General features: G+C 43.5%; 1 protein-coding gene and 1 long non-coding RNA gene across 5 annotated transcripts; both read right to left on the bottom strand.

Annotated features, from left to right (window-relative positions):
* On the bottom strand, window positions 1–23972 carry LOC144132697 (uncharacterized). 4 transcript variants are annotated; one of them, XM_077665286.1, is made up of 5 exons: window positions 23823–23972; window positions 6670–6739; window positions 5055–5144; window positions 3075–3176; window positions 1–155 (listed from the first exon to the last, which is right to left on the bottom strand). In XM_077665286.1, exons 2-5 carry the CDS (start codon window positions 6731–6733, stop codon window positions 145–147), a joined length of 267 nt encoding a protein of 88 aa, XP_077521412.1. In that variant the 5' UTR covers window positions 6734–6739; window positions 23823–23972; the 3' UTR covers window positions 1–144. The 4 variants fall into 4 exon arrangements, with proteins under 4 accessions (XP_077521412.1, XP_077521410.1, XP_077521411.1 ...); XM_077665284.1 differs by lacking the exon at window positions 23823–23972 and adding an exon at window positions 12673–12870; XM_077665285.1 differs by lacking the exon at window positions 23823–23972 and adding an exon at window positions 7400–7577.
* LOC144132698 (uncharacterized) lies at window positions 19244–23717 on the bottom strand. Its single transcript, XR_013314912.1, has 4 exons — window positions 23298–23717; window positions 22026–22090; window positions 21067–21153; window positions 19244–20357 (listed from the first exon to the last, which is right to left on the bottom strand). It is a non-coding gene; the product is annotated as an uncharacterized LOC144132698 (long non-coding RNA).
* Window positions 23973–24535: the final 563 nt, after the last annotated feature.

The following is a 24535-nucleotide window of genomic DNA, read 5'->3' as shown; positions in this document are numbered from 1 at the left end:
AAAAAAGAGACGTAAAAAAGATCTCCTTTATTTCTCGAGTTATAAGCCTGAGCTCATTCTTAATGGGTCTACTGCAACGCAAGCACGGTATGCGAAGTAGTCAACACACCCCAGTAGCCCGAGTCAGCTGTGTACTGCCACTTGTCACTTCAGAACTGCAAAGAAACAAATCAGGCAGTTGAACTTGCGGCACACATAGTACCGTTTGCATTGCACAAAAGCCTTGAATCGAGCAACAGCCTCACTGAATCCAGTCAGACTGTCAACGGCCACTACAAACGGTCCGGACAAGCCGGGCATTCGGGTAAAACGCACGGTAAAAACTATGGGTTGTCCGCACACATTCCTAAATCTGGGGAGCTTTGAATACAATGCACCCCATTAAAACAGACTCTCGGCTGAAGAGAGGAAGATCACTATAAAATCTGACCCAAAGCAAGTTGTACAGCCTTCACAATGAAGCGACCTTCCTTTTTAAGCGTGAGGCCCCAGCATAAGTGTAAGCTCAGCCGTCAAAGATAATGAAGATGAAGCTAGATGTGAACAGAACAAACCCGAAGCTAAACTGAGCTCGCACGATGCACTACAGAGCAGCGCAGCATTCAAGAGTAGTTCAAGAGGACTGCACATCTCCTGCAACTGGCAGAAATGCATCGAAAAGGTCACAGGTTTGTTTAAACGAATGTGCCAGTCCACGCAAGCTGTGTTATAAAAGAGTTGTTTTGATAGAAGTAAGTTCGCAAGATGTAAATCACCACATCGAAAAAAAAAATTTCTTTGAGCATCAAGCGAAGTACTCTACTCATGATCTGCAAACACGCAGTCAAATTGATGTGAAGAATGGACCCTGGTTTGTTTAATCGACTGATGCTGTTTTCATTGCAGAGTTTAAAATTTGCAATCACATCTTCGTAAATTCGCAGCACAAAACATTATTTTTACTTTTTCTATCCCCGCCTTCCATGGCCTACAGCATACTCCGGATAGAACGAATTTTTTCTCACTCATGCCAGTCCTTCCCAAAGAGCCTTGACTGTATTTTGAATTTCGAGTGCCCTCTTGAAACGCGACAATATCTAACAACTGCACTGCCTTTCCTATCATTTTCCGTGCAGTCTTTCGAATCTCTGATAATCTTCAGTACCTCGAAGCGCAGTTCCAGAGCTTTGAAACAGTGCTACAGTAACTTTTTTGTTTTGGTGATGAAATCCATGTAACCTTGACGTTAGCGTAACAATAGTGACACATCATTATTCTCTTCAAACCTAGAAGTACATGTTGAATAGAACCACCTTAATATTGAAAATTCATTAGCCTATTTCGGCTAATGCAACATTGCAATCGTGATGTTCTCTTATAATGTTGTTTATTTTCTAATAATAAATGCCTACATTAAATTCACAGTATATATAGTCGTACAATAAAGAGATGCTTTCAGAAACGGGTCGACAATACCATTCAGCAATTAGCTTAACACTGATTGTACTCTTACTATCAAAACCAAATGGTGAGAACGGCCTGTCAACAAAAGTACAACCAAGGGGGCTCAACATCTTCCAACAAAAACCGGTGATTGGACTCTGAAACTTTTAAATGACGTGAAAAACGTGTAATAAGCAAGTTCTCTTACTTTTTCCTACAGCCTTCAAGAACATTCATTTTACTGTGAATTTTAGTGCTCGCGGTTGCCACTTCCCATGTAACTATCTTGTTGAGCATCCTGGAATGTTGAACTAGTTCTTGATCACCCCAAAGTGCAGCCCGGCGGCCTCCTATTATGTGAGCGTTACCACCCTTTTCTTTATGCTATATGTAGCCATGAGTCCCTCATACAGTGACGATGTAATAAAATTGCTACTAGGCTGAGCATCTTGGTGTTGATACTGGCATAACAATTAGGAATGATGTAAAAGAAAATCAATTTCATTATTGCCACCTTCTTACATCGCCTCCTCCGTTTGTCTCAAAACACATGAAAGACATCCACTGCAGGTGTAAGTCAACTTAAACATACACGATATGTCCACTGTTATTAGGATTTCAGAAGCTACTCTTGGGCAAACGTGCACAACATGTTAGCTACTTCCAATGAAAAGAATCAGGAATTATTTTCTTGTATTCGTTTTCAGTTTCTTTATTGGTTTTTGTGCACTTTACTAGCATCACCGGCGCTTTTAATTTGCAGTGCAACCCCTCCCCCCTTTCCCTGTCGGCTGCAAATATAGCGTTTGCAAGGTTCATAAAATTTTTGTACTTCGAAATGGCCCGGACACAGCACGCACGACATATCTTCAAACCTTCAATGCAGTGATGTTTCAACCTTTGTAATTTGCATAGGGAACTGAGTCCACACATATTTTGTTGATTTATTTAAAGCCCGGTTTTGTCAGGACGATGTTTTCGGCTGTAGAAGTGACATTGTCCACGGAAGTATTGCTCCGCAGAGAAATATATTGCGAACTCGTTTTAGAAAACGGTATTTTGTATGGCTACCACAGCTAAACGTCTTAAATGTTCTGAAGCCATGTTTAAGTGCGCATTTTTCTAATATAACTGCTAGCTCTGAGCAAACCAGAGGGAAACTGAATATTGCTATGAGGGGATCATGATCACTCTCGTTCGGCTACTTATATCTTCAAATGGGAGGTCAATGCTTAATGCGCAGATCTCAAGCAACGACATTCTGATTACAAATGCGCCGAAATGACGAAGTGCTAAGCCGACGAGTGAAGAGCCTGAAGACAGCATTTTCGCTTAAGGAATTTCTAACACGCCACTCTTGGTCTTTAGAAATCGCTGAGGTATACAGAAAGAATCGCAACTCTTGAACAACACAGATACTAGCTCACCCTGCCGGAAACAAGACAGTACGTCATTGTGTTACTACTGTGTAAAGTAGGCCCGCCGGACTAAATTGCGATTGTTAGCATCAATTTGTCGCCGAAGCCATACCAGAAGGCGCATGCTGATAGGCTGCATCATCTGCAGTGGCGCGAAAATAAACGACAGGTATCATGGGAGCATATCAGTGAAGCCCCACCATTTTCCTTCCTTGGCACAGTTACTGTACGCACCGCATTTGCACTTGCAGGTGTCTTCTCGACTGCAGCAACTGAGCGTGTGACCCTCAGGGCAGGTGCGTGTGCGCAAGGAGGCGCACGGGTCCTGGTCACGGGCTGCAAAAATAGAGCACGCGAAGGAAGAAGACTTATTACATTTGTAAATATTTCAAAGCTGTTCATTAAGCCCCCCAACAGGGAAATAAAAACTTTGGGGCTTTTGAAACTGGGGTAGAAAATTACAGAGACGTAAAAAAAATTACGCGTCGCTAACGATCTGCAATGCAATACGTTAAAATCACTGAAAGCGAACCAGGTGTGTTTTGGACGGCGTTAATTAAAAGTGGGATAGTCACCGGCGTATGTGGATTCGATAATCGTTGGAAATGGACGCCTCAACTTGGCATTTCACACTAAGTTGTTGCTCGGGATGTAATGCTCGAAGGTGTTCTGATCTGTCGTCGCAAACATTCAGACTTAATAGCTGAAAATGGTCCGGCTGCAGAGGTACCAAATCTCGCTGAAACACTAGTTTGTCGCACTCTGAGAACGAGTGGCTGAACGGATTTGCACCCAACCCACGCTCGTGTTCATAGGTCCTACCTTCCCACGTTGCGCGTGCTTGGGCTTTCTTACCGGGGGCATTGGCGGCAGTGGCACGTAGCCCGTTGCAGCAATGTTCGTCGACGCCGCTTATTGCTCGGAGGTTGAGGGCTGCTGCCTCTGCGCATAACGGCTTTGGCAGTGGTGGTCGACGGTCCAGCAACGGTTGAAAGCGTCAGTTAGAGGTCCTACAGCCATGTATACCCTTCACGCGCACAAGAGTCTTCCTGCTGACGGTCGGTCTCGCGCCTACGCCGATAACCGTCAGATTAGGCAGAGCGCACCACGGTGTCTTGACCGTGCTGACCCTTCCAGACTCGCTTTTGAGAGCGCCGACGAGCGATAGTCGTCGCTGCTACTTCGTTCCTTTGTACTGATCGCTACTGCGGGGGCTGTGCGTCTGACACGGCACTTTTCTTCGGACTGCTGCTCCTGCCTATACCGTGCCTCATGCTCCTTTCTTCCTCTTGGAGTGGAAGAAGGAAGCGTGTTCAAATAGCGTAACGGAGATACGCGTTGGACATCACGGAATGCCCTCAGTAATGATCTTTCGGTCTAAAACTTTAAAGCCACCTGGCAACAAGCACAGACGATATAATTACCATTATTAATGCAGTTTTTGGTTTTTCGTCGCACGGGAATGTTCGAGGACAATGTAGAAAAAAGGCGAGCAGGGGTGATGAATGTGTTGCGGTTGATTCGGTCAAGAACGCAAGAATGGGGGATGGTCAAATTTTTCTTAATATTATAGAAGGTGCCAGGAGACTGACTGATGTAGACATTTAAAGACTGATGTCATCTTTGCAATGGGTACTATTGTCCCAAGTCCACGCGATAAAAAGGAGGATGTCTTGAATCTAGGGAGCAAAAATCTAATTAGGTGATAGATAATGTTATAAGAATTATACTGATAAGAAGATAGATACAATAGCGTTTTCACATCATATATCATGATTACCTTTAAGAAAGTGGTGAGCATTGCAAGCGGGGTAAAGCATTCAAAAAGCAGTCAGAGGTTGTGTATAGTTTCATACTGTATATCATCTTAGATTATTCGCGAAGAAACGTATTGCAAGCCTGTTTCTTTTTGGCAGTCTTCGAAAATACTGCTAGAATTCTCGTCAGTTTCAGTAAAAAAAATGTCAACTCTCCAATATCTCTCCTCGGCTCATGGTTGAAAACGAAAAAAAAAGGTGCTATAGAAGCTGCCAGTTATACGGACTAAAACATTTGATAAGTGCATTGTACAGGACAGTGGGGCAACAACGGTTCGCACTAAAACGAGGAACTCATTTGTGTGGTAACAGCTTTTCGCAATACTGGTTTGCAGCAGTTTAAAAGATTTTGTGTGCATAGAAAGTTTCGGGAATAAAAAAGTCAACTGCTACTTACTGCAGGTGCAGATGCAGGCCCGATCGTCAATGAAGCAGGCAACTTTGTTGTTGCCTTCTGGGCATTCAACTTGTGGACAGTGGGGAAAATCTGAAGACGGTATTCATGAAAAAGAAAATGTGTTTTAATGCTTTAGAATATAGTCTAGACATTGAGACTGGTTTCTGAGCACTTCTCTTCATCAACAGTCAACATGCATGTGCTGGCTCTAATCTGGAAATCGGGTAATTACGGGCAAAACATACCTGCGGTTTCAAGGCTTTAAGTCTCCGTTGTTGTTCGCAATATGTAAATCGTGCTAACTTTATTTTCTTGGCTGAGATTTTGTAAAAAGTAGATAAAATGTTTGTTTTTTCACTGAATCGTTCGAGGTGAATTCGGCATAGTTAAATTGTTATCAATAATATTTTTGTTGTACGCCTAAAGAAAAGATCCGGATAAACTCTGATTCTTGCACAGAGAATTGTTTTATGATTCTACATATTTGCACCTGTTACGACTGAAAACTAGAGTCTTATTTCATTTTGGAAGAATTTCACATAATGAAGTGAAAATATTAATCAAAGAAAAATTAGGTATTCATATTGTTGGCGGAACCCCTCTATTGCGTGTTGATATGAGAGCAGGCTGCTATAGGCGATATCAGATAAGATAATGCAATTATTGTCTGGTCGACTTTTGGAAATAAGTCTTGACCATGTTTTAGGACAATTTGCTGACTAATGAAAATAAAAGTATGTGCCGGTATTTTGTTACATACATGTACATACATACTTACATAGATACACACTTAAATGCACAACTTATTCTTCAGCACGAGAATGTAGACTCCAGCGCTTACGCGCAATAGTGTTTTTACAAATTTGTTTAGCAGTACCTAAAACAATGCTATGGCGAGTTCCATGAAAACTTGCATGCAAAATATATTACTCACGAAGAGCCTGTACGCCTATATTTATAAATTTGAGTTGATTCATCTGTTTAAAACTTAACGAGGAACTTCGATGAAAAGTGTTTTTGTTAAATATTATTTTTTATAAAGGAACCGCACAATCATAAACGTTCACCGTACTATATTACGTAAACTTATCTAGTAAAAATATAAAATGCACCAACGTATTTCTTAGGCACAAAGAAATAATTTCTAGAAAACATCAAGAAAGCACATAATTTCTTAGCATGAGCACAGCATATAAAATGCAATTTTTTATGTCTATATGTTTTCGATATATATTACACTCAAAGATGATTTATAGATATTTCGACTATGTCGCATGATATTGCTGGCGCGGTCGAAACCAGGTGTTTCAGGAAAGATTTTCAGATTAAGAAGTTTTTAGAGATACTGTGAGCGCAGCTGGCACAGGACAGGGCTAATTGAAGAGACATGGGAGAGGCCTTTTCTCCTGCAGCGGGCGTAGTCAGGCTGATGATAATGATGATGACCCCTGCTGTGCTCAAATACGAAGGATTAAACATACCAGGACTCACACCTTAGTGCTCCGCCATTGCCCACTACACTGATAAGCAATGAATTCTTATAAACATCGTCAAATCTAATTGTTTAACTGCTTAACATAGCAGGAGAGTCGCAAATAAACGGTCGGGAACTTGCCTTCAGTTGCTGTGGCCACAATGGCAAGCAGAAGAAAACTGAGGGCGAGGTACATTCCGGACATGGCTGGCTGCAATTAGAAACACGTAGACGTCAGCTTATTTAATGCCCATGCGCCAGCTACGCTTTCGCCACTCATTCCTCAGTGAGGAAAACGAAGGCCCCACACGGAAAATTTCCTACTTGTAACTTTCGCGGTGGCAGGATAGCAAGGTCAATATCGTATTTGAAAAAGCGGAAGGGGGGGGGGGGAGGCACAGTAAGGAGACACCACGAGCGCTCCTTACTGTACCTTTCCGCTCTTTTAAATATTATCGGTAACCAACAAGTACAATTCACAACACTTGTGAGGGTCAATATGCTGCGGCTTGAAGAAAATGAATAAAGGTGAAGCAGTTATATTCCCATACGCGTGTTTTCAGTGTTCGTAAATATATTTCCTTGGCGTTACCACTGAGAGTATTTTGAACATTTGAAAAGTTTAGCCCAGTTGAGAATGGCGCATTATCTAAGGAACTTAGGCGCATTGCTCAAAAATAAACAGTCAACACTGAACAACAGCACCTTTTTGAAATGATAAAAAGGTAGTACTGAATGGCATTTTCGCGCCGAAATTATTAGGAACTCAGGTACTTAGAACACTTTAAAAGAGGTTACAGAGTCCTGAAACTCCGGTTACACGGGGCGCGTGGCGTTCTTCTTGCACAGAAAGTGCACAAGCAGCATTTACCTGTGGTACGTGTCGGTGGTCAGCAACTCAAGAACAGCAACAAAACTACACCCGAAGGAAGCCTAGGATGAACAACGGATGCGGTGAGCGAGTGCGCTCAGCGCTTTTCACCACCCCGAGCTGCTTTCAGTACGTGGAGGCAACGTCCGGAAACAGCCGCCCCGCTACGCCGCCGCTCCTTAAGTATTCTCGCCTTGTCTGCGCGGATGCGATAAGCGGAAGCCCTCTACTCGAGTAGTTTTTAAACCGTCAGCAGCACATGCGTGGCGCGGTGTATTGCCTGGCTTTTGCGTTATGGGCTAGGAACGCCTCGGCGTAAATATTATGCACCGCTTACCGTAACATAAACTTCGAGCTTATGCGGCAAGGTTTCCCTTTGGTTGCAACTCTGAAGCCTGTCACACGTGGGGCGTTTTTCGGGGCCATTCGTTGGCGCCGGTGGCGCCGCGAGGAACTTTTATCAGTGAACCACGCGTTGCCACCGAAAATACAGTATCTGCCGAAAGCCGACTTTGCTCCACCGCGGGAAGCTGGGAGTGGAGCTAGCCAATGAGAATCGTGTGAGAGCTCTTGCGTTTCTTGGGCGAGAGCGCGAAGCAAGAAACGCGAGCTTTCAGCCTGTGCGAATATGCTGTTTCGTGCGCTTAGTCTCTAGTGCGCAAAAGAAGTTCGCAGATAGTTTCACTGAGAGCACAGATTTATTCATCGTAGAACAAACTATCAGCCATTTACGCGGAAGTGTCGATGGTACTTGTTCGGGGGCAATATATTTTTTCATGTTCATTTATTTCGGACAACAATACATGGTGTCCGCGGGGCGAGGCTAAAGGAGATCAAGAAGTCTCCTGATGAGGCCTAACACCCGCATTACACGTCGGTGCAGATGGTGCGGAGTAACATATCGGTGAGAATCAGTGGTACATCAAACACAGCGAGACAGGAATTCAACATAGTCAATTACGCAAGCATTGGTCAGGCAGAAAATAATACTGAAGAAGTTATCAACAATGAGCGATAGTAAGTGGTATAGAAAAGAAAAACGCATTCGCACAGAACAGCAGGGAATAACAATGAATTGCATCAGGTATACATAAGAAAATTTCACACTAGGGTGTTCAAAATATGGCTCATTTTCTTCGTGAATTGATGAGTCGTGACACTCTCCTTGGCACAAGCAATTAATGTTGGATATGTGCTGCATAAAACTGTTATTTGGTGATCTGTAGTCCCGACCGCGGCGGCTGCGTTTTTATGGAGGCAAAACGCTAAGGCGCCCGTGTGCTGTGCGATGTCAGTGCACGTTAAAGATCCCCAGGTGGTCGAAATTATTCCGGAGCCGTCCCCTGCGGCACCTATTTCTTCCTTTCTTCTTTCACTCTCTCCTTTATCCCTTCCCTTACGGCGCGGTTCAGGTGTCCAACGATATATGAGACAGATACTGCGCCATTTCCTTTCCCCCAAAAACAATTATTATTATTATTATTATTATTATTATTATTATTATTCTTATTATTATGATATGTAGTCTGGGTGCCGTAAATTCGTGCGAGGCCTAGAACCAATTTATGTGTGATTGCTCTATTCTAATATTAACGACAAAAAGATTCAAAGTCATGTTTTATTTTTTGGTAGATTTGGAGTGCTAAGTAGTGTTTATAACACAGAAAAAACGGTAACACCTAACAAGCAGCAAACATGCCGCTGGACGAACAGGATATCTACCCAAAATGCGCAAGGCTCTTTTTTGTAGAGAGAACAACCTATCTTAGTCAGTTTTGTTACATGTTCCCCAGAATAACACTCTATACACAATTCGAGAAGGAATATAAGAAAAATAGAACTGTTGCTTTACATCAAATGGAAGAAGGTAACGAAGTCCTTGAATCAACCCAATTGATGTTGATATTCGTATCTGCAGACTGTTGACGTAATCGGTCCAGCCCAAGTTACTGCGGAAACGAACTCCTAGAAACTTTTGAGAATTCACGTGCTCAATTTCTGTGTTATTATAATATAGTCGGATATTATGATCAAGAGGCTTGTTTTTAGCGCGTAAAAGCACATATTTCGTTTTTTTAATGTTTACTTCAAGCTTATTGACATCAAGCCATGTTCGCAGTTGATTGAGCCAGCTAGGTATTGAATCTATATTCAAGGAAGCTAAGGTTGGCACAGGAAAAGAAGACATTGATTTCATCAGCCTAGAGGACCATATTTGAAGTTGAGTGTATATTTACTATATCATTAATATATAAAATGAAAAGAAGAGGGCCGAGGATAGAGCCTTGTGGTACACCGAATTTTATTAAACCTGTGTCGGAGCTAATCTCCTGTAGCCATGTAGACTGCCTCTGTCCTGTAAGATAGCTTTCCAACAATTTGTGTGCAATACCGCGAATTCCATATTTTTCTAGCTTTAGTAATAAGATATCGTGTTTAATTGAATCAAAAGCTTTGCGAAAGTCTAAAGATATTCCGATGGTGAAAAGCTTTTGTTCGAAGTTAGAAAGAAGGCGATCTTTTATGTCCAGTAGAGCAGTCTGCGTGGATTTACCAGCCTGGAATCCATACTGTTCTTTGCATATTAAGTTTTTTTTTTATCTAGGAAGTTTTGTAACATTTTATATACCACACGCTCTGCGAGTTTAGAAAACAGTGGCAATATTGAGATACGACGAGAACTGTTCATATCATTTTTGTCACCTCCCTTGTAGATTACTGTAACTAGAGCTGATGTCATCTTATCAGGGAAGATACCAGTCAGGAGCATTCTGTTGCATATATGTGTTAAAGGTGGACTAATGCTTCTAATAGCGGCTTTTACTGGTACCGTACTTATATCGTCATCACCTGGTGAACAGTTATATTTAAGGGAATTAACGATAGCCTCTTCATCTTCAGACGCGGAGGTCAGGTATAGAGACTCACAACAACTAGTTTTCATATAAAGGTCTATGGGTGATGGGCGACACGTGCCCGCTGTGATATTACAAGCGCCTGCATTAAGAAAATGTTCAGTAAATGTATTAGCAAGTGTTACACCAGAGCAGGAAGTTCCATTAATCAGTAGCTCGGAAGGCAGACGAGGTTTCCCATTGGATATCATGCCATTTACAACTCTCGAGACCTGTTCGGGTTTGTCCACTATTGAAGCAAATTTGTTTTCATAACAGGCCGTTTTAGCTTTGTTTAGATCCATATTTAATTTGTTTCTAAATTTCTTAAATTCTTCAAAATCGGTTGCGTCTCTTGTTTCTAAGAAATGAGCAAATAACGAGTTTTTATATCGAATGCGCTTGAGAAGAACCGGGATAATCCATTCTTTCTTAGCTTTTTTGTGCTTAGGGACAGCAGCCATAGGAAATGCAATATTGTAATTGTGTTGTACCTTTTCTAAAAATATATCGTACGCTACGGACGGATCATTTTCTAGATATACTTCTGCCCTACAAGTTTCAGCCATAAGTGAACAAAAATAGGAAACTGTATCTTCATTCACTGTTCGTCGCTTGTACTTAGGTTTAGCAGAGTGTTGCTTATTTGAAAAGAAGCCAAAAAATGGCATATGATCGCTTATGGCTGAAGAAAAGACACCTGCGGTAACTGCATGCGGGGAAAAATTTGTAAAACAGTGATCATTGAGTGTTTCTGTTTGCTGGCTTATTCTGGTAGGTAGGTCGATAACATTTTGGCAACCATGTAAGAACATCAATTCAAGTAGTTTAGTCTGCATCGGGTTTTTCTTAAGGAAATCAACGTTCATATCACCAAATATAATGACACGCCATCTGTTTTGATTTGTTAAATTAGGGAAACTATTAGAGAAGTCACCGAATGCTTTAAGATTACCATGACGGGGGCGGTATACTAATATTCAAGAAATGTCGCGATGCAGTAAGCTAACAACTTCAAAGTTTTCATTTCCAACACATGATTCTGTAAGAACGTCATAGGGGAAACGTTCGTGTACATATAGAGATACACCACCTCCGCGCTTGCCGTGTCGGTACATAGAAATGTGATTGTAGCATGGAATCTGCACAAATTCCGCGTCAGAGCTATACCAAATTTCTGTGAAACCAATAACATCAAAACCACGATTTAGTTCCACAAATTCAGCTTCAATTTCTTCTACCTTATTCTTCAAACTGCGTACGTTTAGGTGATACAAGGAGAGGACCTCTTGAGGAGCATAAACGCTGGCATTGAACAATTGATTAAAAAGGTCAGGGTTATAGTAAGCCATCATTCCAAACACAGATTTAGCAAGGTTATAAGTTTACGATGCCTATACAACCTTGCTTAGGTACTCCTCTGAAGCTATCCTTATTGCTGGAGTGCCAGTCTTCCTCCTCACAAAAATCTTTTCCTTTGTTGACCACACAAAAGTGTAGTTCTGCTCGCGAGCTTTCGTTTTAGCTAGCCATCCAAGTTTCTTGTTAGTGGCAGTCAAATTATCAGAAAATTGTATCCTGTCATCCTGTTCATTGAGGGCTGTGCGTTTTGCAAGCTATGCATCTTTAAGAGCCCGCCTAGAAAACCTTATCAGTGCCACAGGTACCTTCTTTTGGCGTGATGAGGGACGATGCAGGCCTTCAATATCGGAGTACGATATGAAGGGTAGATCGAGCGTCACCGCAAGATTATTTACCTTTGATAGCAAGTATTCTTTTTCCTCAAAGGGAAAGCCATGGATTTTCATGTTCTGTCTTCTGCTGTATTATTGTAGATCGTTTAGCTCTTTCTTTAGCTCGTTTTGATCTTTTTCAGTGCTTTCAAGTTTAGTGCGTAGCCTTAATCTCTCCATCATGCCTCTCAGAAGTTGTTAGTAGTGTGCCGTATGTGTTAGAAATTTACGTAACATATTTTTCAATGCTTGTTACCGTCTCTCTTAACGGCGTCAGGCCATTCAGCTTGATAGTAAGTGCAGCCAAATTCTTCTTGATTTCAGAAAGTTCTTTACCCAAAACAGGTGGGAGCACGAACGTTTGCCCACTAGGAGACGAAGGCAAACGGCATGTTGGGCATTTTAATGTTTTCTTATCTGCTTCTTTTTTTGCTTTGTATACTCGCTCGTTAATGGCGGCGCATTTAACACGTTGGTAGGGCTGACAACATTCTGCACATGACATGAAATCTTGTCCATCAGAAAAATCCTCAAAACATGCAAGGCAAGTATCCGTCGGCACAGTACTCATATTGAACACAAGCTAGGGGCACCAGCGGCAGCGGGACAAGTGGTTACTTTTTAAATACAGTGAACATCAACCAACCTGCGTAAAGCAAAGACGATGGTCAGGCGCTGCACGATTGTTCCTGCCGCTGCCTCTGCTGACCAAAGTGTGAAGCATCCGTCGGCAGGCTGGGATTTTTTAACAGGCTTGAAGGGGATGTTGTCTGCGGTCCGTCCAGAATACTTGCGGGGCGAGAGATGCAGCAGTGTAGATAGTCGATGTTAGTCGGTAGCTAGTCGGCACAATGCTGGTTCTGCGTAAAGCAAAGGCTATGGTCAGGCGCTGCACGATTGTTCCTGCCGCTGCCTCTGCTGACCAAAGTGTGAAGCATCCGTCGGCAGGCTGGGATTTTTTAACAGGCTTGAAGGGGATGTTGTCTGCGGTCCGTCCAGAATACTTGCGGGGCGAGAGATGCAGCAGTGTAGATAGTCGATGTTAGTCGGTAGCTAGTCGGCACAATGCTGGTTCTGCGTAAAGCAAAGGCTATGGTCAGGCGCTGCACGATTGTTCCTGCCGCTGCCTCTGCTGACCAAAGTGTGAAGCATCCGTCGGCAGGCTGGGATTTTTATAACAGGCTTGAAGGGGATGTTGTCTGCGGTCCATCCAGAATACTTGCGGGGCGAGAGATGCAGCAGCGTAGATAGTCGATGTTAGTCGGTAGATAGTCGGCGCAATGCTGGTTCTGCGTAAAGCAAAGGCTATGGTCAGGCGCTGCACGATTGTTCCTGCCGCTGCGTCTGCTGACCAAAGTGTGCAGCGGCCGTCGGCAGGCTGTGATTTTTTAACGGGCTTGAAGGGGATGTTGTCTGCGGTCCGTCCAGAATACTTGCGGGGCGAGAGATGCAGCATTGTAGATAGTCGATGTTAGTCGGTAGATAGTCGGCACAATGCTGGTTCTGCGTAAAGCAAAGGCTATGGTCAGGCGCTGCACGATTGTTCCTGCCGCTGCCTCTGCTGACCAAAGTGTGAAACATCCGTCGGCAGGTTGGGATTTTATAACAGGCTTGAAGGGGACGTTGTCTGCTGTGCGTCCAGAATACTTGCGGGGCGAGAGATGCAGCAGTGTAGATAGTCGATGTTAGTCGGTAGACAGTCGGCACAATGCTGGTTCTGCGTGAAGCAAAGACGATGGTCAGGCGCTGCACGATATCTCCTGCCGCTGCCTCTGCAGCCCGAAGTAAATAAAATCTGCCAAACACGTGGCTTGAAGAGCTACCGCAGAAACAACGCCAACAGTCATTCCATAATAACTAACCGTTGCCATGCCTAGTGCCTACTCTCTATTTCATGGCATCATAAACGTGCGCAAGCAACCAATCAAAGATCACACAGTTGCATGATTACATGCGAAAAATCGGCTGTGCCCTTTACTGAGCTTCATATGGTGCCATGGAGGTGCTACGTGCTGTTCTCAAAGTGTAGTCCACCCACCTGAACCAGATGAATATCTTATCTCAAACATACATAAATATGTAAGTAGTGTACCCGTACGTAGCCTACTTTGCACTGTACTATGTAACGTGTTCGGTCTTTATTCTTGACCAGTTCGGCTCCACTGAGTGATCGCGAAATCCGGTCCTCAAAAATGTGGCCTCCCGGCAGCAGAATATAATTATGCATCACACAGACATGGCTTTTAACCTTTCCTCGCGTCGACGAACAGACACTCGTAGCGGCACCACACCTCCCCTTCCCCACCAATCGAATGGGTGCATCCAAACCTAAGTCTACTTCGCATTTTTTTCTGCTCAGAAGAAGACGACCTCGCTAGCCTTATGTACGTTTGAAGCGGACGTATGGAAGATCAGGCCTGCAAAATATGTTTAAAAGGTAGGCGATGATAAGAAAGAAAGGTTGGGGCCTTGACGCTTCTCAGATTTTACCTCATTCTCTCCTATTTGGTGCTGGGCTAGCTGCGGCTATATTGTCCCCGCAAACTTACTAAAATTAGGAGCCCACTTCACTCTCGATACCCGCTGCTATACGTTTTCCTTTTCGTTGTATCCACTACGTTGCCCTAAGGCACTGTCGATTCTTTCCTCTGTGTATTACATGCTCCTCCTCTGTCCATACCGTCTTCATCATTTCATGGTTTATGGTTTAGTGGAGTTTAACGTCCCAAAGCGACTCAGGCTATGAGAGAAGTTGTAGTGAAGGACTTCTTAAATTTCGACCACTTGGGGTTTCCTTAACGTACACTGACATCGCAGAGCACGCGGGCCTCCAGAATTTTGCCTCCATCGAAATTCGACCACCGCGACCAGGATCGAACCCGCGTCCTTCGGGTCAGCAGCCGAGCGCCTTAACCACTGTGCCGCCGTGGCGGCTCTTCCTCATTTCTGGTAGGATAGCAATACCTCGATTTTCTTTCCTACCCGACTCTGTTCTGTTGCTATCTACTAGCATTACAACTTTACTCTCTCTTCCTTGGCTTCGCGCGCTCTCCTCACAATAATTTTAAGCCCTTTCCTTAGCCTTCAGATTTCGCCCCTTCTGTAAGTACCGGCAAGACAACACTTGTACAGATTTTCCTCTTGTGGAATACAGTAACGTTACTGTGGATAACCATAGAGTAGCTGAAAATCCATTCCACCGGAATGTTTTTCTGCTTCCTATCTTTAGCTTACGCTCGCGCCAAGGTGTTCTAGCACGCCCAAACAAACAACAACGACGATCCTCGTGGGAAAGATTACGTACATAAAACTATCCATGTGAACACCTTACAAGGGTTACCGTGAAGGCGACAGGATCCTTTTTTGTCAGCATAGCTTTCTCAGGGCACGGAAGAGGGCCAGTGTTCTTTGCGATTAGTTGTTATTGAAATTCGGCACCACTGCAGTAGAGACAAAACTGAAAACGGTTTATGGTTTATGCGGCTTTACGTCCCAAAGCAACTGAGGCTATGAGGGACGCCGTAGTGAAGAGCTCCGGAAATTTCGACCTCCTCGGGTTCTTTAACGTGCACTAACATCGCACATTACGCGGGCCTCCATAATTTCGCCGCCATCGAAATTCGACAGCAGCTGTCGTGATGGAACCCGCGTCTTTCAGGTCAGCAGCCGAGCGCCATAGCCACTGAGCCCCCGCGGCGGCTCTAAAACTGAAATACCTGTGTTCTAAGACACCTAAAAAAGCTCAAAAGTCCAGTTGGAGCGTTATATACGGACGAATCGGTTTCGAATTACAGCATGAATTTCTGGATGTGAAAACGAAAAACTTACAATTTGTTTTCGAGTGTTTTGATTCTTCACCTCAGACATATTGTTTTTTTAGTTCTGACAGAAGTAAACATTGTTGGCGAATAATTTCAGATCATTTCGTTTCTGGACTCTAACATCAACACCGCCTTAGCGTTGCTCACGTTAGAGTAGAAAAACAACGCGTCCATAAAATCAACAAAAAAGGTACACGCGCATTTTAGAAGGCTGTTTAGAGCATTGTTGTACTCTTTTCCAAGCGTCTCGCACTTCAATCCAGAAATGAACAAAGTTTTTAAGAAATTACTCATTTTGGATACCTTAAATATATAATAAGTTATTTTGTAAAATATTTGGTAGCATAATTCAGGGTGATTTAATCCAAAACAGCACCGAATATTAGTGTTCTCCTGAAACCTAGCTGATATATTGGGACATACTGACATAGACCTTGAATTATTTATATTCCTGAGGCGTTTAAAAACACCAAAATTGTTTTTCTTCAATTCTTTCATCATTTCATTACAACTGGTTGCGTAGCGTAAAGGCGCTTTTGCTTGAGCCACCAGGTATTATTGCACCAGCTTCCTAATGAGGGCCAGACTTTCACTGGCCATGTGTTGACTAGGACCCTTGGGTGCGAAATGGTTTCCAAAAAAATTGCCTTTGAATACTGATGGGGCCGCCGAAACCAAGTTGGCCATTGGATGTTGGGCCAAAGTGCCTTTTGGTCAATGAAATGAAATCTCCATCGTCATTCATAAATTATTCCCGGGGAAATATTCTAAGCTCTTCAATCAAAACTTAGGTTAGATTGATTTAATATTTATTTAAATATGTACAAATCGCCCCATTGGGAGTTAATGCACTGGCGTGCGAACAAAGTTCAGAAAAGCAAAAATCCGCTGAATCAAAGTAAACAACAGTGAACGACGCTCAGCGACAGTGCGGGTACAGTGACTTCGGAGCGAGTTTACGGCGCCTAAAAATGTTTAACTTGTGACATAGAAAATGCTTGTGACATAAAAAATGCTAGTGATAATTCGTAATTACAAGATGAAAGAGACAGCAGTCCAGGCAAATTGTAAAATTATTGCTCAATAAGTGGTAGTAGCTTTGTTTTAAGAGTGGCCCGGAAGGTTTCCTCCTGTGGTTCAACTATTGCTTTTGGGAGCCCAATTCATTAAATTTTATGCAAGAGGAAAAACCTGCGCCGAATACAGGTGCTCGAATTAAATTTCTCGTTGTTCCCGGCTATCGCTTCTACTTCTGGAAATGTATGAGGGAGGTGCTAGATAAATATACAGGTAATTCCCATACTGTTTATGCAGAATGCCGATAAAAAGGAATATTTAGAAGCTATGCCGCAACGGTGGCGAATTCCAATGTAGTGGCCTTTTTCACGGGCCGACGCTGACTTGAGGATGATTCGTGTTTAAAACGAAAAGTGCTGCATTACTTTGGATAGCTTAAAGGTCTTTACTAAAAATTTTAGTGGCCGGATTTTACACTGCCATAGCGAATTCTAGCCTCTGCATGCAAAAAATAGGAAAGATTGAACTGCACAAAAAAGGTTGCAAACAGCTCTGGTCTTAGTATCGAACTTTTATAAGGCTTCAATGGGACTAACACTCTCGCAGTGGGAAGAAAACATGGCGTGCGAGCGTTAAAAGATACCATGGCGGCTCCATTCGCGTACGAATCTTAGATGTGCTTTCAAAAACGAACAACAAAACGTGGTCAACTTCATCCCGACACCTTGTACTGGCCAGGACATGGCACGCTGTAGAAATTCTTTTGTGCTTAAAAACGATAAAACCGAACATCATGAGCAGCTGTTCATCTGCAAAAGCTTAAAATAATTCTTTTTAACAAGCGCCTACAAACCCCTCTCTTCCAAACTGTGAATAATCACAGCAGCATATGGCATAATCACAGCTTCAGAGACCTTTCCGCCTTTGAACGGAACCATAGAGCAAGGTGTTGCTATAGTTTTAATTGCAGGAGCAGCTGCTGAACGAGGAAGGAAGGAATACTTCAGACGTTGCTGGCACATACCCACTACGGGGAGTGGCCAAGACACAGGCGGTTAATTGCTGGATCCAGGAAAGTTTTGACGGGAAAATGAGTGGCAATAGGATGTAGTCTGATAGATTGGAAGACGGAAGGACAGGGCTCCTGTTAACTTGGAGATCGAAATAAACAGCACCGCTACTCCGAGACACTGCGATAATTTATTCTGGAAACTATCTTTAATGGATATTTTCTTTTTTCCATGCACATGCAATGAGGCACGTTAGTTTTTCGTATCTGCGCCCAAAGCATGAAGTATCCTCTTTCGCCAGAGAACTAGTCCCAAGGCATCTGAGAAGGTTCGGAAATTGAGGCTATAAAAGGAAAAAGTATGATGGTAGGTTATGGTATAGTCTGTAGATTTCAGCACCTCAACTTTGGTCGAAAATTAGCGAAGAAAGCGGCAACACGTGCAGCGCTTGTGGACCAATGCCATAAAAAATGCGTGTTCACTACTTGAGATAAGAAAATACATAAAAATAGGCATTGAAAGCAAAGCTATTACTGCTCGGGTGCGTGCCATTAGTACGAGTACTTGTTTGGCGAGATCAGCGGACAGTGCATGTCATACGTACACGAAGTCTGATAGACAAGGGATGACCTACGCACAGTTGTTGCCATCGTATTGCCCTCCGAGGACGAACAAAAGCAACCCGTCTTTAACGTCTTTAAGGAGAGCAGTATGTGTAAAATTAAGGAAAGAGTTAGTTTTAAATTCTTTGAAAGCAGAGCTGGAGGACACCGAGACAGAATAGAAGACACACAAACGGCCCAGAACGGCTACTTTATTCTATTTTAGAGTTAAGAAGATTTTGCAACAAGAAATGTGAACTAAAATTCTCATTTATGTACTCAGGTTCGTTTTTAGGGCTGAACACGCCACATCGAGGGACATTCCAAGAGCGTAGCATCCCAGGCTGCCGTGCTATGCTCATTACGCTCAATCGTGTTTTCTCGTGTTAGGCGAAGCACCAACGCTGTTTTCGCTGCTCCGGACCTTCGCTGGTCAAGAGATATTGCGCACAAAAACTTACAACAAATTAAGAAACATTCCCATAATTCCTGGCCTTCAGCGACTACCGTTATCTGGAGGCCATCAATACCGAAAATCGTGTTATTTAGTGGGGATAATTTCAACTAGTACCGTATAAACTAAACATTCCGGATAAGTCTAAAGAGTGCGGAGTTGCACAGCGGGAAGATGGTTATTCTCACGGCCTGCTAAAACTCCACACTGCAAATTCTTATATACTTAACGCTTCTTGCGCTCACAGGATCCATTTCCAATGGCTGTAGAGAATCAGTGGGTAGAAAATTGAATATATTTTATTTCTGTCACAGCATACATCTTTGAGAGGGGACACAAGGGAAGGAGCTGCGATCCATTCTGCCCTCAGTTTCAGCAGGAACCACCGCTACGAGAACACAAGAACGCGACATACACCAAAAAATTCAATACTGGGAGAAAATTCAACGAGCAATACATATCATGATATCGCAGTTGATTATACTGTCCAAGTAAATAAAGCACTAAAATTAGGCATTCTTGAGGTGTTTTATAATATGATATTTTTGTCTTCGAGAGCAATAAGGAGTGTTGTTAATTTTGTAACATATTAACTGAGCATGATAATTAGTGCACAAAAATGGTAATTAGCAAGTATTACGCTGCCGTAGTTTGTGCAAAACATTCGAAATTACCGTAGTGATTCTTAATGTTGAACTGCACGGGGAACGTGGCGGTTGCCGAACCAACTAGAATAGTTTATGGAGGTCTCATGGGTTTGGCAGAGGACTTAAGAGAACTGCGGTGTTTCGGTTCTTTATCACTTACTTTTGTTCTCTGCAAAACTCAAAAAAAGATTCAACCATTTCTTAGAAGCCGTTAAGCTTTTTCCTACTCCTTCCGGATAGAGCCAATGTTTCTGTAGCGTTTATGCCTTCTGCCTGCTAGAAATGCCTTAATTTACCTGTTTTGCGGCGTCATGCCAATAGTGATTTTCTTCGAATGAAGAAGGATTTTATCATTATTCTACTACTTACGACGTGTATAAGCAAATGACCAGCCGTAGCGAAGTTCGGACAACCAAAAACAAAAGTGAAAGACAGTCTTTATTCAACAAGATTATTCATAGGGCATAGCGTAATGACAGTCTACTGAATAATCAGTGGCATGCTTTTAAATGCTGCCGTTGTATTTAAGAGCCAATGCAGAAACGCATGCATTCTATTGCGATAGAGCATTCTCTAATCCTAGGCAAAATTTTAAGAGTTCCACGCACTCTACACAAAAGGAATGAGGCCAGGAATCTTCAGTGCGTCTTCAAGGAGGCGAAGTACCGCAGCGACACTTGCAAGGGGCGAAAGCCTCGGTATAGCACTGCAAAGCTTCAGGAGCACGGCATGCGGACGGGAGGGATTCGCGCACGTAGTCGCAGGGATCTTGGTCTTCCACTGCAAGTAAATACAAAGAGAAGTGCGCAGTGAAGCTTTCAACTTGGCAATGGGCTCCTGGTAGTGTGGGAAAAAATGCATGAGTAGAAGGATGGATCCGCAAGAGCTAATAAACGCCGAACAACTTGAATGAAAAACAAGGTTCTTTGTATCAGGTCCGGTTCTTAGAGATATGGATATCTTTTTTTAGCGATAGAATTTTTGCAACTGGGTCATGGTAGCTGAGCTCATTGATTTCAAGTACTCCGGTCAGCTGCCTGGTCACCAGGACTACAGATATAGCACATTGTTCACAGCACTGGGACTAGCTTCCGTGTGCCGGCGCGCTAAGAAAGCACACACACTACGCAAAAATACGCTAATACGACTCCAAAAAACAATCTCCCCACTAGGAAGAAGGATGGAACCGCAAAAAGAGCGAAGCGCTAACAGCATTCCCTATGGCCTACATCTCTCAGTTACCTCATGGTTTCCTTTCTTCGCACAGGAAGGTTTTAATCGCATTAACCAGGAAAACAATTATAAAAATTCATACTCTGAACTAGGATACATTATAGCTAATTCTTGATAACGAATAGTAGGGCTCTTATGGTGTGAAACAGTCATAAAAAATACGTCTTTTAATGGCTATTTTTTTTGTTGCTGCTCGGCAGCGCGATTAGCGGTGAGAAATGTATAAAAAACAGATAATACAGTAGATTTGGCTCACCGCAGAAGCAGCGACATTCTTCCGCTGTTATGTAGCATCCAACTTTAGAGCCAGGTTTGCAGTACAGCCCTGGGCACACCGGGTCAGCTAGAAAGGCGACACAGAGCGAAAAAGCTCCGGTAACTAGTTTTCGCAGACTTTTCAACACTCTATACTCGATCCCACGGATAAAAGTGATTGTGCTATGAAAGAAAGATAACAAATCGTCTGTTTGCGCAATCGAATGAGATGCGGAGAGGAGTCAAAGAAAGCAGGGGTGGCGGATATGTTAGGATGAGCAGGTGGTGTACTAAGAAGTCTGCAGGGACGGATGGTGAAGAGTTCGTGCCGGACAAAGTCATCCTAACGTGCCGCACGTGCCTTTCAGCAGCAGCGCAATTGTTAGATTGTTGATTATGTTTATCCGGTCGCGAGTACCAGTTGACAAACAGAGGTTAACTTGCTTTACTAAGAAAAAAACACAACTAAGATGAATATAGTCAGGGCACTGGTGGCAAAATAATCAAACTTGTGCCGTCTTCTTTCATGTGAATGTCCGATTTGTGCAATCCATCTTTATGCTACAATGAACCAACTTACCTAACAACGCGTCATGCAAAATAATGAAAGCTAATTGAGGAAAATGAACTTCGGACTGCGTTAATGATTCAAGAGCATATAAGCCAAAAACAAGGTAGAATTTATAAAAGCAGCATAAAACAAAACATTACTGTCTGAGCCTTTTCCGGTAAAGAGGCCTAACATAACACCCTGACTTCGTTTTAATGGGTGGCAGAAATAGCAAGGCCACCCAAACAAACCTCCTGCAAGGTATAATATAGAAATTTTCCACAAAATAGCCCTATCTTGAGGGACTTCTTTTTTAGCAGAACCCACGAATGGTGCGTTCCGGAGTGGTCGAAATAGCAAGGCCGGAAATCGGAAGTAATGAATTACGCCCCTCCAATATTCGTGCTTACCTCTAGCCACTTGCGTCAGGAGGACGTACACAAGGACACCAATCGAAAGGAACTTCATCGCTTTACTGCCAAAAGAAATGAAATCAACAAAGCAATTTTCAATGCAAAGTAAATGACGAGACATGTTCTGTCAAATGAAATAAATAAAGGTATTCGGCACATCAACCTTACGAGATAGGGTATATAATACTGTTGTATTCCGCCGGATTCGCCCCGAAAATAATTACCATCTGAGCAGCTTTACTTTTTATGATACCAGTGAATACGTGGTGGATGGCTAGCTTTTGCGGCGCAACTTGCACAGAAGGAAATAAAGGACCGTATATTTGATTGCGGTGATATTTCCTTACAGTCAAATTTCACATTGGCCGCCACCGTACGGGAAAAAGATTTCCTTACGTTGATATGATGCAAGCATGCAGATTGTATGAGAGCGTTAGTGAAAGATTGAGGCAGCATATCATGGCACTTGAAAAACGCATGCCGCTAGTCGCAGAGCTTCAAACTAGCAACACCCTCAATGTAATGGTTAGAACACAAGGTTCGCTTCTAGAAACTTAGTGTTAATTACGTGGAAGGCACGAAGCCTGTCGATTGCGCCTATCAAGGCAAAAAGAAAAATGTAAACAGACAATCCTTAGTCTGTAGTTTTTCGTGTACATTGAACAGTCAATTCTTTTTAACTGTCCTAAACCTCCGCTGTTCAATGGGGGGGGGGGGGGGGGGGGGGAGAGACATCAAAACTTAAGATTACAAGGATACTGATCCCTGCCAGACGAGCTCATGTTTGGCTACTAGATGGCTCAAGAATCGCCGTGTATACGCCGTTCGACTCATGTGCCTAAAGAAGTCATACTCAGTCCTGAACTGGCCTGAAGATTCCGAGAGAATTTAAAGAACGAGTAGACATAAGTTCACTGCACTGTCTAGTTTGAAAGACCTGAGTAATAAACCTTGAAAAATATTCGTCACCAAGCTTGCATACCTATACATATATTTACGTGCCTGACAGTATCTGTAACATTCCCCCATTGTTGAAAGATTCGATTAACCTTCTAAAGACCTGCACGTTGTCTTCGCAACGTCACTGCAGGCATTTCTGGTTCAATCAATGGTCGTCAATAAAAATCAACATTCTGAAACTTTTTGAATAAAACGCAGGCAGACGTTGGTTAGAGCACATTAAAGGTTAACTAGAGGAATTTAGATACCAGGTGCGTAGTCTGGAGAGTGCGCTGATATCATCACTTAGAGTGCAGGGAGAGCATTTACCTTTGGTGAGTCTCTGCGGCCAGCAACTCTAGTGCAGCACAAGAAATTGGTCACAAGACGTAGAGTAAAGTAGAAGTGCGGTACACGTTTCTCGGCAGGTAGAGCAGTTCTCAGCGCGCCGAGGTGAAGCACCGGAAAAAGTCGCGTCGATACGCAGCCGCCGCTTAATATTCCGTCTTTGCTTGGGCGGGTGCAATAGAGGAAAGTCTTTCCTCTGCATTTTTTTAAAGCGGCAACAGCGTATGAGTTGCGAAGTGATTTCCTAATGTTCGCGCATTCGCCTATAGGAGCTGCAAGCCGTAAATATTATCAACCGCTGTTTGTAACAAAAGCCCGCAAGCATTTGTGAGAGGCCTTCTTAGAGGCTGACACACAGAGAGGTGAAAAAGCGCTGGGTAAGACGTTAGTGAATATTTAGTCAGGTACTTAGACCAATGTAATAGAGGTTGCAGAGTCCTGAAACTCCGGACTACACGGGACGCGTGGCGTTCTTGCCTGCACTGAAAGTGCACAAGCAGCATTTACCTGTGGTACGTGTCGGCGGTCAGCAACTCAAGAACAGCAACAAAACTACACCCGAAGGAAGCCTACGGTGAACAAAGAATGGGGCCAGTGAGAGCGCTCAGCGCTTTTCACCACCCTGAGCTCCTTTCGGTACGTTAGGGCAACGTCCGGAAACAGCCGCCCCGCTACGCCACCGCTCTTTAAGTATTCCCGCGTTGTCTGCGCGGGGATGATAAGAAGACAGCCGCTTCTCGAGATGTTTTTAAACCGTCAGCAGCATATGCGTGGCGCGGTGTATTGCGTGGCTTTTGCGTTATGGGCCAGGAGCGCCTCAGCGTAAATATTATGCACCGCTTATCGTAACATAAACTTGCGAGCTTATGTGGCACGGTTTCACTGTGGTTGCAACTCTGAAGCGTGTCACACGTGGGGCGTTTTTCGGGGCCAATCGTTGGCGCCGGTGGCGCCGCGACGATGTCTTATCGGTGAAGGACGCGAAAGCACGCGTTGTCACCGAAAATACAGCATCTGCCGAACGCCGACTTTGCTCCACCGCAGGAAGCGGAGAGTGGAGCCAGAAAACGAGAATCGGGTTGGAGCTCTCGCGTTTCTTGGGCGAGCGGGCGAAGCAAAGAACACGAACTTTCAGCCTGTGTGAACATGGTGTTTTGTGCACTTAGTCTCTAGTGCGCAAACGAAGCTCGCGGATAGCCTCACTGAAAGCACACATTTAT

The sequence above is a fragment of the Amblyomma americanum genome, chromosome 5 (genome assembly GCF_052857255.1).
Source record: "Amblyomma americanum isolate KBUSLIRL-KWMA chromosome 5, ASM5285725v1, whole genome shotgun sequence".
NCBI classification, from domain to species: domain Eukaryota; kingdom Metazoa; phylum Arthropoda; class Arachnida; order Ixodida; family Ixodidae; genus Amblyomma; species Amblyomma americanum.
The sequence above is the reverse complement of the archived record's forward strand: the minus strand, read 5'-3'. Positions and strand labels throughout refer to the sequence as shown.